This window comes from Electrona antarctica (assembly GCF_951216825.1).
Source record: "Electrona antarctica genome assembly, chromosome: 11".
Taxonomy (NCBI): domain Eukaryota; kingdom Metazoa; phylum Chordata; class Actinopteri; order Myctophiformes; family Myctophidae; genus Electrona; species Electrona antarctica.
Genome location: NC_136792.1, coordinates 46,679,180 through 46,692,131, shown reverse-complemented (window position 1 = coordinate 46,692,131; position 12,952 = coordinate 46,679,180). Strand labels below are relative to the sequence as shown.

Below are 12,952 nucleotides of genomic sequence, written 5' to 3'. Positions count from 1 at the left end.
AAATGACACAGATGCTTTCACATTCTTAATGGGTTAATTGGCCATTAGCTGGCTAATGTCTAATCTCCGAGGCTGGTCGTTCATCATCATACCTCCTTTTTTTTATTTATTTTTTTAGAATTGTTTTAGGCTTTTCTCGTTTTCTGCCTTTACTGATAGTTGAAGTGAAGAGGGACAGGAAAGAGAGACACGCAGCAAAGGTCGTCATCAACGGGACTCGAACACGCGGCGCGCTGTCTGGCCAGAGCTTATATGTGGCATGCACCTTATAAAGCTTTATTTGTATAGCACCTTTTAAGAACCAGTCACAAAGTGCTTTAACAGAAAAACATATATAAAGACATAGCAAGGAGGCACACAAGGAGGCACACATAGAATAAAATGCATTGTCAATAATGCACAAAATCACAACAACAGAAGAAATCAATTAAAAATCACAAATCATAAGGGTAGAGGGTTGAATTCAGCTTTGTAAAAATTAGTCTTAAGGAGTGATTTAAAACGGGGCACAGACTCGGCAAGCCTGATCTCCAGGGGCAGCGCATTCCAGAGAGACGGTGCACGGATAGCGAATGCCCGGTCGCCTACAGTTTTTTTGCAGCCTGATTTGATTGAGAGACCGCTTGAGAGACCGCTAGGCCAGCGGGTGCCCCATCATCATACCTTTTTTGAAAGCTAATGGCTGCCTATTTTCATACTCAAGGAAAGTGGAAACGTTCTGGCAGTAATTAATTGATCTTCTGTGTTGTCAATTCTGAAACCAAACTTGATGAGTCAACCAAAGACCCAGAAGTTGAAATAGAGAACTATTCTTTGATCAGAAACGACAGAAACAGGCATGGTGGTGGCGTGTGTATGTATATTCACAAAGACACTGAATATGTTACTCGTACTGACTTACAGCATGATGAAATTGAAACTGTGTGGGTTGAATTAATTTTCAAAAAAGCTAAATCAGTATTAGTGGGCACCGTCTACAGACCGCCTGACCAACATGGGTTCTATGATATACTTGAGGGGTGCTTAGCTGAGGAGGAATGTGTAGAGAAAATCCTGATTGGCGACTACAATACAGACATGCAACGAAAGGAAGCACCTGTGTTTAAGTCATTCAGTAAGTTCTGTGATCTACATAGTGTCAGTCAGCTAATTACCCAACCCACTAGAGTGTGTGATTCTACTCAAACTGTCATTGATCTCATTCTGTCCTCGGACAAATCCAGAATCTCCAAGAAAGGGGTTATTGTATGTGGGCTTAGTGATCATTTTATGATATTCTGTACCCGCAAAATACAAAAACTTAAGACCGGCTGCCACAAAACAGTCATATCAAGGGACCTCAAAACCTACTCTAGTGAGGTCTTTAACCAAGTATTGGAGAGTCTGGATTGGTCCGATGAGCTTAAAAGCACACATGTCGAAGAAGCTTGGCTTGGCTTCAAAACCAAATTTACATCAGTACTGAACAACATGGCTCCTTTGAGAACCACCAGGGGCAAAACCCGCTCGGAACCATGGATGAATTCGGACATACTGGCTGCAATGAAAGCCAGAGACAAAAAATGCTCTGAAGTTCTAAAATGCAAGTCAAAGCTAGCCAAGCGCTTCGACAGTGTTCGCCAAGCTCGTTTGAACAACCTAAATACACAACGAATCAAACTACGAAACAGTGTAACTGCCATGACCAAATCAGCTAAAAGTAACTTCATTAATGATAAAGCTGAGGAAAACAAAAACAATCCTCATGAGCTCTGGAAGCTACTAAACAATCAACTAAGCTATGGTCAGAAACTAAAAACCAGATTTTCGAACATAAACATCAAATCTGACAACACTCTCATCACTGACAACCTTGATGTGGCCAACTACTTGAATATCTTCTTTACAAACATATCAACAACTCTGGTTAACAAACTGCCCTCCCACTCTGGGCTCTTTGGTGTAGAGCACATTACAACCTTCTACAAAAACCTAGGTGTTTGTAAAGACGATTTTAAACTAGTTATGGTAACAACTGATGAGGTAATTAAGAAACTGAGTGCCCTCCAACCCCACAAGGCCACAGGACATGACAACATTCCCTCCAAATTTCTCAGAGACTCAGCCATCTCTATAGCTCCAATCATCACCCACATAGTAAACCTCTCCATCAAACAGGGACAGGTCCCCCAAGATTTCAAACTGGCCAAAGTAACCCCCTTGCACAAGAAAGGGAGTAAATTAGACCCCGGCAACTACCGCCCTATTTCTATTCTTAGTTCCATCTCGAAAGTGATGGAAAAAATAGTCTATGAACAGGTTGAAAAGTATCTTGCCACTAATAAATTATTGTACGAGTTCCAATCTGGCTTCAGAACATCCCACTCCACTGACACATGCCTCCTCTATTTGAGCGACCACATCAAACAAGAGGTGGACGCTGGCAAATACTGCGGCATGGTCATGCTGGACCTCCAAAAGGCTTTTGACACCGTGAACCACTCCATACTGGTTAACAAGCTAAAAGCAATTGGTTTCGATAGCACATCAGTGAGCTGGATGCAATCCTACCTGGAGGGGAGAGAACAGATGGTGGAAGTGAACGGAACACTGTCCCCCCCCCTCCCAGTGAGCTGTGGCGTTCCACAAGGAAGCATACTAGGGCCTCTACTGTTCCTAATATATGTAAACGACATGACTTCAGCCTGTGACTGCAACTTGTTCCTGTTCGCAGATGACTCAGCACTGCTGGTCTCGGACAGGGACAAACTGCAGGTTGAAAATGCCCTCAGCTCTGAACTCGGTAGAATCTGCACCTGGCTCGCTGATAACAAACTATCTTTACACCTGGGAAAAACTGAATCCATTCTCTTTGGCTCTATTAGTAATCTCAGCAAGGCAAATGGCTTCTTGGTTAGAGTGGGTGACAATGTTATCACACGTAAAGATGAAATTACCTACCTAGGTTCCATCCTGGAGGCTAATCTTTCCGGTGATAAAATGGCCACCAACGTAATCAAAAAAGTCAACCATAGAACAAGATTCCTCTACAGGATCTCCTCACTGGTCAACAAAAACACCTTGAAGACCTTAACAGGAGCCCTTGTACAGGGTTTCTTTGACTATGCATGCACCTCCTGGTACCACAGCACCTCAAAGGCCCTTAAAACCAGGCTCCAGACTTCCCAAAACAAACTGGTCAGGCTCCTACTTGATCTAGCCCCCCGAACCCACCTCACCCCTGCCCACTTCGACAGGCTGGAATGGCTTAGGGTCGACGACAGAGTACAGCATCTTGCAATGGGTCTGGTCCACAAGATTCGATACACCACCAAGATACCCATGTACCTGTCTAGATACTTCCTTAATGTTAACGAAGTCCACACCCACAACACCAGAGGGAGTGCAACGAACCATGTACAACCCAGATTCGGCACAAACAAGGGACTAAATTCTTTTCGCTCCTATGCCACTAAAATGTGGAACGCCCTACCAACTGTCATTAAGACATGCGAATCCCTTGACTCCTTCAAAACCGCTCTCAAAGGGCACCTACGGATGGCTGCAATTCGAAACTGGCCCCCGTAAAATCTGAATCCCCCCCCCCGCCCCCCCCTTTTTTTCCCCTCACTGTATATATTTCTTTTCCCTTTTTACCTCCTTTTTGATGAATTCTTTTTTGATGAATTCCTGTTCTGTCTATAGAAGTGTCTATTTGTACGTCTCTAAATGTTTTGATGATTTGAACATGGTGGACCCTGTTGGAAACAAGTGTAATGCTTAATTGGGTCGTCCACTCACAGTTAACAGCCTTTGTATTGAGTTTGTGCTTGAAATGTACTGTAATTCTGCAAACTGTTAATAAATTCTTCAATCAATCAATCAATCAAAGCATATGTCTCTGTAAGCATGGATTTACATGGAATATAGCTATTTTGATCTGGTGGTGTAGCAGATTGGTCCGAGGAAGTTCTTCTTCAGATAAAATGCTAAACTACACCCGATGTGTTTGTCTGCCACTACAGAGCAAAACGGAGAGGCGAGGAGAGGAGCACATGGTGAGGTTGAACGGAGTGAAGAAGGGCAAAGAGGACGAGAGACGAGAGATGATCACCCCTTCCCTGAGGGAAGCTTTGACCAAGCAAGGTGAGTAACAGCTTGGGCTTAACCCATTTAGACCTGAGACTAGATTCTACAAATGTCTTCTAAATTCTGACAGTTTTCTGAAAAACCGATCTTTCTATGTCAGTGGTTCTCAGACTACTTCATGTCAAGGAGCCCCAGAATTATACGTAATTGGCCGCCGACCCCAGAAGCAAGGTCATGGGTTAAAAAACGTTTGCTGTGAAAGAATATATATTCCAAGAATTGCACGCATTTTCACGACTTTTCAAAAATACCAGTGCAGTGCTACGAGCTTGTAGATCTCCTATTTCTCAACAGCTAAAGTTTAAGGTTAAAGTGGTTAAAACCTATAAGACGACACAGATGCGTCCTCAGGTCCAAATGGGTTAATTACATTTTGTACCTATTGTCCCTAACCGGCCAACGGTTAGGGACCCCTGCAACGAAAAACAATAGGTACAAACTTTCATTCATTCCCACTTCCATTCGTTGCCATTAATCGGGGAAGCAGGATGAGGTCACTGTTTTTGTTTCAGGGGTGAGGTTGGCGCGAGGATGGTTGTAGTTTGCACTTTTTTAATGTGTTATCTGGATCTTGTGACCATTGTGTCTGTTCTTGTTTTTTCTATGTTTACTGTGTTTTTAGAGCTTTGTTTTTTTTGTCACCTTCTGTAACATGAATAGTTATGGGACATGCAAATAAACTTGACCTTGACCTTAATCCCTGTAGAGATTGGGTTTCAAACATCATGTTGTTTGTGGCAGGGGAGAGAATGTCTGCATAGAAACGTTTGGCGGATCTCCACCACGAGGCTGGTTTGCCTACCCACACGGCTGTGTCGGTCGTGGGTTGCAGACATTAGGACATGAGGAAACTGCAGGGGAAATATTGTAAAGCTTGTATGACATATGTTGCAACTATTCACCCTTGTGGTGTGAATAGAACTGCAGAGCGTAGCTATAAATCATAGGGGATGTCTTGCAGCTGTGCTCCGTATAGACGCCCCAGAACATGCAATGCCAGTTTGTGTATGATTGGACGTTGCTTTCATGACACATGGATGTTATAACAAACGGGCGATATTTGTAGCATTTGTGACACCCTGTATGGCAGTGGTTCCCAAAGTTGGGTCCGGGGACCCCCAGTGGTCCTTGAGGCAGTTCCAGGGGGTCCCCAGCTAAATGATAGTTTGGAACCTAATGGGCCCTTATGGGTCTGTATCTCTGAGAGTGTACAAATGCTGCATGTAAAGCCCTAACCACACCAAAGGGTCAAGACGGTTTTAGCGTTGTCCCTGCGGTGTGATATGTCTTGTTGCACGTTGACCCACGTAGACCCTAGTGATTCAACGCATGGAATTCAATGACCCAAACCACACCAAAGGGTCAAGACAGTTTTAGCGTTAACTCCTTGCAACCGTTTGGAACCAAGGAGTTGCATGGTGGTGACCCTTTGGTGTGGTTAGGGCTTAACTCTCCCCATCTATCTCTCTCTCTCTGTTTCCTGTCTGTCTCTACTGTGAACTTTTAACTTACTTACTATAAATACAGCCCACAAATTGCTATTGAGCTTTTGACCAAGTACAACCAGATATTCAGAATCCAAGAGGAGCTTGGAGATGAGGCTCGGAGTCGTTTTGCTGGGAAGAGTTTCAGAAACCCGTTGATATAGTGAACACATTTACAATTTGATTTGTTATTTCCACATCAGTGTCTGCTAATGTTCCATTTCAAATGATTTATTCATGGGAAGGTTGGCGCTACAAACATAAACAACTATAGGGCATTGTTTAATGTTTTGAGTGTCATCACAACTTTCATGTCTATTACTGTAATACCAATTACAAGTAATACCAATCATAAAAGGTATGCTTGCTAAGCAATTGTCTTCATAAGAAACGAGATGAATTAAGTGTGCACTTATAGCAGAAACGGAGACACACGAGACCACAAGAATTAAGGCAACATGCACATGCCTTCACATAATGCACAACTCATCCAGCTCGCATTAAGTCGTATTTGCGAACGCAGTGAGCACTAACTATGAGACCTAGCAGAACATGTCTGTCTGTCTGTCTGTCTGTCTGTGTGTCATGCTGTAACACCACCCGCTCGCCACCAGAGGGCGCAGCTGTACACACAAAACACACACCACACACACACACACACACACACACACACACACACACACACACACACACACACACACACACACACACACACACACAAAACTTAACTTACAAAAAAACTTAACTTAAAAAAAAACTTAAAAAGAAAAAACTTTAAATAAAAACACACGCACGCACACATACACACACTAAAAAATAACTTAAAAAAAACTTACAAAAAGTACGTAATTTATTCTAATTGTTGTTATTGCAATTCACGAGCTGCGTTCGCTTCCCGCGTTTGCGCATCTTACTTGTTTATCCAGTCCGGCCTTTGATCTAAAATGAGCTTGATACCCCTGCATGCTTGCTTGCATGGTTTTCTATGCCATTGGTTGGTGAATGGGGGTGAATGTAATATACCTTGGAGAACGGTACAAAACACTGCATCTACCATTTACAATGCTTTGAACCTTTTGTTGCTGAAACGTATTGATTGGCATGGGGGGGGGGTCATTTTCCCCAGCTCTATTCACCTAAAGTCTATAAGGGATTTTCTGTAATCCATCAAACCTCGTTGTTTGCTGTGCTCAAATGCTAATTACTTAAGCAATCCCATGTGAGAAAAACAAAACAAAAAACCCTCTTTGTAGTTGCGATTTATAGTTGCCTGATCTTTCTCCGTTACTGCTTTGTTTTCACACATTTGTTTTTTAAGTTAAATCTCACTCTGCTGCACTGCAGCCTTCCTTCTCAGAGAAAATGTGTTCCGTGAAGCTGAGCTGGGCTTCTTTATGCACGTAGAGATGCATGGAGCTCTGGAGTCTGTGCAGAACTAACAACACTTAATGATGCAGCACAGTCCAATTACAACCCCCCCCCCCCCCCCCCCCCCCCCGCTGCCCTCCCTCCTCTGCTACTCACAGTCCAGTCCCCGGAGCCTTTCTTTCTCCCACGGCTGCAAACCCTTGATGCAATCACTCCTGGTGGCGTCATCAGGTGTTTTGATGTTGGTACTAACGGTACCAACATCAATACAGCATGGAATTGTGGACAAAATCTTATCCAACGACGACGAAACATTCCACGTTTTGGGGTCTGAGAGGCTACATGTCACCAATTGGTAGAGAGAGACTGATGGCGTGCTATATGGCATTCCCCCAAAGTTCTATATTGTTGTGAAGTTCTTTCAGAATATAGGCGCTGCAAGTGCCAAGCAGATGAGGGAGATTTTATTCTGAAAATCCCTTTCCCCCAAAACCGTGAAGCCAAATCTCATCATTACGGCATCGCGCTAGTAAGTCCGATCTCTCTTTAGAAGCATTAACCCATTTTGGGCGGGAACCCCTTTTGGTGTTAGCATTACGTTATGATTTAGCTATTGAAAAAGAGCAGATCTACAAGCCCATAGCGCGCCACCGAGTGGCGCGCTACGAGCTTGTAGATCTGCTATTTTTCAAAAATCAAATAACGACTGACATAGAGACATGTGACGAAACCGAAAGCACTTTGCAGTCTAGCAGCTGGCCATGTTGTTTATCTTTCGCCAGGAACGGTATAGTATGTCGGCCGCAATGGGATCAAAAATCACTATACTCATCTGAACGCCGGACGGATTTGACAAAAAGACGGATTTTGGAGTATTTTTCAGAGAAAACGGGCAGGAAAGAAATCAATGGGGTGTGCGCGCATTTTGCCTTGTGCTTGGAGGAACATAGCAACCTGCCTAGCAACCTGGGTGCAGTAGAGGTATGTGTTTTGCTTCTGCCGGTGGATTTTGATATAAAGCGATTACCCGCAGCGCCGCGGGTTTGGCCATCAAAGGGTAATTATTAAACCCGTAGACTATTAAATACATTTATTTTGCTATCACATGAAAGTGCCTTTCGGGCTACGTGCAATAATGTGCAAAGCTAAAGTCCTTATCTGTAGCCTGGACTGTGTGATATCAGTCCTTAAGTTTATAACCGAGAGGCTGTTGGGTGAGCTGAGCTCTTCACAGCCCGTTTGTCTTTCACATTATTCTTATAATATTTGATATTATAAACACTCATGGTTCTCTCATTTCTCAGCCGTTTTTTAAAATGTAAAAATCACCACATTCCTTAGGAATCTTGCTTTCATTCGCTGTATGGTATATGGTTCTATTTTTATCGAATTAAACAATATCAAACGAACTTGTATGTTCGGGGGTTAGGCGATTCTGGGAACATTACGCATGGATTGCCAATTTGCCAGCCAATGCTGCGTATCTACTCGCAGTTCCATTCCGATCTGAAAGGTATAGGTAGGTGCCATTTCAAAGGCTTAGTTATTCATTTATGAATCAAATGAACTAGAATAAAGATTTTTACAGCTGTTTTTCATGCTTAGAACAGAAACAAATGAAGTGATGATGTGCGTATATCTCCCTCCCTTAGCATATGGCTGCGCCGCTGTAATGACTTTCCAATGAACACTGCAAGTTACTTAACAAAATAGAGACATAGGCCTACAAGCTATGCACATCATGGCTGTGACAGCTTGTGGATCTGTTCTTTTGAGGCATAAAGGTGACAGCATGCAGTGCAATAGGAATAATTAACCCAAATGTGACAAAGTCATGTCATGTCTATGGTGCCAGTCTGCAGAAATGTAATACCACTTGCCGAAAAGGGCGCATTCCATGAGGACATCAGCTGGTGTCGTAAAGAGAATAGTACGGACATGTTCATTGGGTAAGCCTGAAAACTCCCTGAAACACTCCCATGACTAATTCAAGGCCGTTTTGCTCACACCACGGGGTGTCGAAAGCGCTTCTTACCTGGCCCATAATTGTAATATGACATTGCACACGCCCCCACCTCTTAAAAACTGTAAAATTATATGTAATTAGATTCCACTTGCTTAATAGGGCCCCTGGTCTCTAAACTCAACTGTCCCCCCCCCCCCCGGCCAGCTGTGGCGCCTGATGGAGGGGAAGGGAACTGGTCAGCCCTGACAAGCATTCAAGACTGGCTTATAGATTCATGTCTGCTCTTGAATGCCAAAAAGACAGTCTGCATGGCCTTCTCCAAAACACCAGTTGTGTTGGAGTCCTCAGGTGTGTTTCTGGGTGGAGAGGAACTTGACCTTGTCCCAGAGTTCAAGTACCTCGGAGTCATATTAGACTCAACCCTAAACTTTAAAAAACATGTGAAGAAAGTCACTAATACGATTAAATTCAACCTTCAACATTTTAAACAAATTAGACCATTCCTGACAGTTGGAGCGGCCAGATCATATCTTCACTGTATGATGATAGAATCTGATCTCAGGTCAAAATGGGTTAAACTGCTTTAAAAAAGATGTAGTGTCACATCACCCACATGTCCCAACTTGACCCACTGTGAGCTTGTAGATCGGCTATTCACAGCATCATATAATAATGACAGAGTATAACTTAATCATTCTAATCATTTCAGCAGATCCTTTCATCCTTTTCCCTCCCTCTCTCTCTCTCTCTCTCTCTCCCCCTCTCTCTCTCTCTCTCTCTCTCTCTCTCTCTCTGCTATTAGGCTGATTTCCAAGGGGGAACACAGACGTAATGCTCGGTTAATTACCTCATCACACACATCGAGGGGAAAGCAAAGATAGATAGATAACCACGAGGAGGAGGAGGGGATTCAATTATGCAAAAGAAGTGAGAGCTCCGACTCCGGTATTGTAATATTACGTTTACTGGGGCTTGATCCAGTTACCGGCCTACTTGGGAACGATGCAAGTTAGGATCAATGAAAATCGGGAATGCAAGTCCTTTAAGGCACTTTATTGTTCGATAGCAGGTAAGGTATGCTGCAAAGCAGACAGCAAAACAACGAACATGTTTCGGCGTGTAGTCTTCGTCAGCGTTGCCTGGCCATATATGGGAATATGAGGGTGTTGGGGGGGGGGGGGGGGTATCGGCGGAAAATCCTTGTGCAGAGATAAACCTCTATGGAGATTGTGTGGAGAATGTCTGAAGAGAGCAAACTGACTGTGAAAAGTGGACTGACTGGAAATCAATCGGCAGATGTGGGGAATTCGGCAGGTGTAGGCTGGGGTTGCCATGGCAATCAATTGGCTCAGGCAGAGCCTGGAAAGTGGACAGGTGTTTGGGACGTAGGCTCATTAGGTCCACTGGCAGAGCCTGACCAGAGCCTTTTCTGGCGGTTCTGAACAACCGTGAATCTGACCGACTCAAGGCCGGGCAGTGCACTCCACGTGGTGGTGTGGAAAGCGATTGTCGAATTTGAAGTCGGTGGCGTGAATGGTTCTCGAGTTATGTGGATTACAGACACGCACGCAGACGCGCACGCACGCGCGCACACGCACACACACACACACACGCACACACGCACACACACACACGCACACACACACACACACACACACACACACACACACACACACACACAGTATATTGTTTGTATGCAAGCTGACATCCCTTGTGAATAAGTTAAACTCGCGCAAATCAATAATGGGGACAGTAGCTGGGGAGAGGTATACTATTGATGCTGTGTCTCCCCAGCAGGGGGCAGAGTACAATGGGGGAGAGGTATTATTGATGTCGTGTCTCCCCAGGGGACACAGCATACAATGAATCAACATGGAGGAACACACGATCAATACAACAGTGGCTGAGGAAGACATGATCATATAAAAGTCTCTTCCATAATCTGATGGAGTTTTTACAGCAGTCTATAGAAAAGATCTATTAGAAAGAGCGAGTAAATTAACGCATTAAGACCTGCTGGAACGCATGTGTGTCCTTAGCTTTTGCCACTTTTAACCATTATTTGTGTGCAATAGGCATACCACAAGAATACAATTAACCCATTTAGAGTTAAAAACATTCACTTTGAAAGAATATATATTCAAAGATTTGCGCCACATTTTTACGATTTTTCAAAAAATAGCAGACCTTCAAGCTCCTATGAGCTTGTAGATCTGCTATTTTTCAATAGCTAAATTATAACATAATGTTTAAAACACCAAAAGGGGTTCCCGCCCAAAATGGGTTAAGAGACAAGGGGGAAAAAGAACATATTTAGGAAAAGGTAATACACTGTACAGTATGTTTGTCTATTGTATGTGTTTGTGATTATTATTGACAGCTGGAATGCAGCTGACTAGTAATATCCTGACTTGGGTGATATAATAATAATAATAATAATATCTCAAACTTATATAGCGCTTTTCTGAGTACCCAAAGACGCTTTACATGGGGGGGGGGGCTTTACAGAGGTAACAACAAAATAAAAACAACTTTATTAGAAAAAGGAAAAACACTATAAGCTAAAAACATTAAAAAGAAAGACAGTGGGAAGGGTTAGCTAGGGAAGGCAATATTGAAGAGGTGGGTCTTGAGGGCGGTTTTGAATGTTTGGAGGGTGGGGGCATCTCTGAGTGCCTTAGGGAGGGCATTCCACAGGGTTGGGGCAGCAAAGGCAAAAGCTCTGTCCCCCCACGTACGGATATGTGTAGTATTTGGTTCATACAAAGCTGAACAAACCTACTTTGTTCAGAGTACAACGTTAACTCAGGTGGGATTTATCCAGCTGCTCTCCAGCTCTCAACATTGCAGATTGTTGACCTGGCCGGGGCTCGCGCTCAACGCTCATGCATCCAAAGCATCCGTTTTTCACGTTCCGTTATTATTAGCCAAGGGCCGGAAAAACGATAAGATTTTACAAGATTTGTCTAGTTATGTGATAATAAATAAATTAACGTGCTTGTTTAAGCAAAATGTATAAATGTTTGATTAAATCCATTTTGACAGCACTGTATGGATGGTCTCTATGGATGGTCAACGGAAGTATGTTTTACCACCAATTTTTAAGCAAAGAATTACAAATATATTTGATTAAATCTATTTTGCTTAAAAACAGATGCACATCGTTTTGATGGATGGTCAATGGAAGTAATAAGCATGCGCTTTACCTTTGTGTGTGCGATAAGCAGGCAGTTGGAATGCTCGTGTTCGCAGGCGATCTCGTACTGAGGCAGCATGTCAACCAGCCGCTGGACGAAGCTGACCACTTCCTGGTGCCAGGGGACGTTGGCCATGGTCAGAGTGCTGGCAGAGCTCTCCCCGCAGTACGTCACGCCCTGGGTGTGGACACACAGACAAGGTCAGTGCCAAATAAATACCCCCCACTGTTGACCTGCAGAGGGTATAGGCAAACATTGAGACACAAGCCTGACAGGAAGACGTTTTAAAACACATGGGCGGCGGTGGCTCAGGGGTAGAGTGCCTGGATGGGAACCGCAAGGTTGCCAATTCGAACCCGGGCTCCCCCAGAGTTACTGTCGAAGTGTCCTTGAGCAAGACACTGAACCCCTAATTGCTCCCGATGTGCTAGTTGGTGCCTTGCATGGTTTCCGCTGCCATCGGTGTATGAATGTGTGTGTGAATGGGTGAATGTAATGCACAATCTATGCAAAGCACCTTGGATAAAGAAGAACAAATTACACTGTGTGAACTGAGTGGTGCAACTCCGTGTGGGGATACCCGGGGGATCCTTGGGACTTCCAGACCCCCAGGAATGCGCCCAGGGGGGCGGGCCGGTTCCGGCGAGCCACCCCGCGTCCGAAACGGTTGAGAAATGACAGAGTTACCGTGTGGGGGCCCCCAGGGGGTCCCTCTACAGTACTTCATTTTTCATTTCATTTATTTATTCATTTCGAACATATTAAAACATAAAAGAACAGGCAATGGAAATAAAGGAAGAACTAGATTT

The 12,952-nt window shown here is 43.9% G+C and overlaps 2 protein-coding genes across 2 annotated transcripts in view; one reads left to right on the top strand and one right to left on the bottom strand.

Moving 5' to 3' along the window:
• LOC306932808 (S-adenosyl-L-methionine-dependent tRNA 4-demethylwyosine synthase TYW1-like) overlaps positions 1 to 12,952 on the top strand; it is a 285,807-nt gene that overhangs the window by 189,274 nt on the left and 83,581 nt on the right. The window lies entirely within an intron of this gene.
• The window catches only part of LOC306932932 (S-adenosyl-L-methionine-dependent tRNA 4-demethylwyosine synthase TYW1-like), a gene marked incomplete at both ends in the record, with an annotated part of 83,893 nt that continues 80,849 nt past the window's right edge, over positions 9,909 to 12,952 (bottom strand). The window contains 2 exon segments of the mRNA XM_079514905.1: positions 9,909 to 9,935; positions 12,153 to 12,320. Coding sequence (XP_079371031.1) covers positions 9,909 to 9,935; positions 12,153 to 12,320 — 195 coding nt within the window.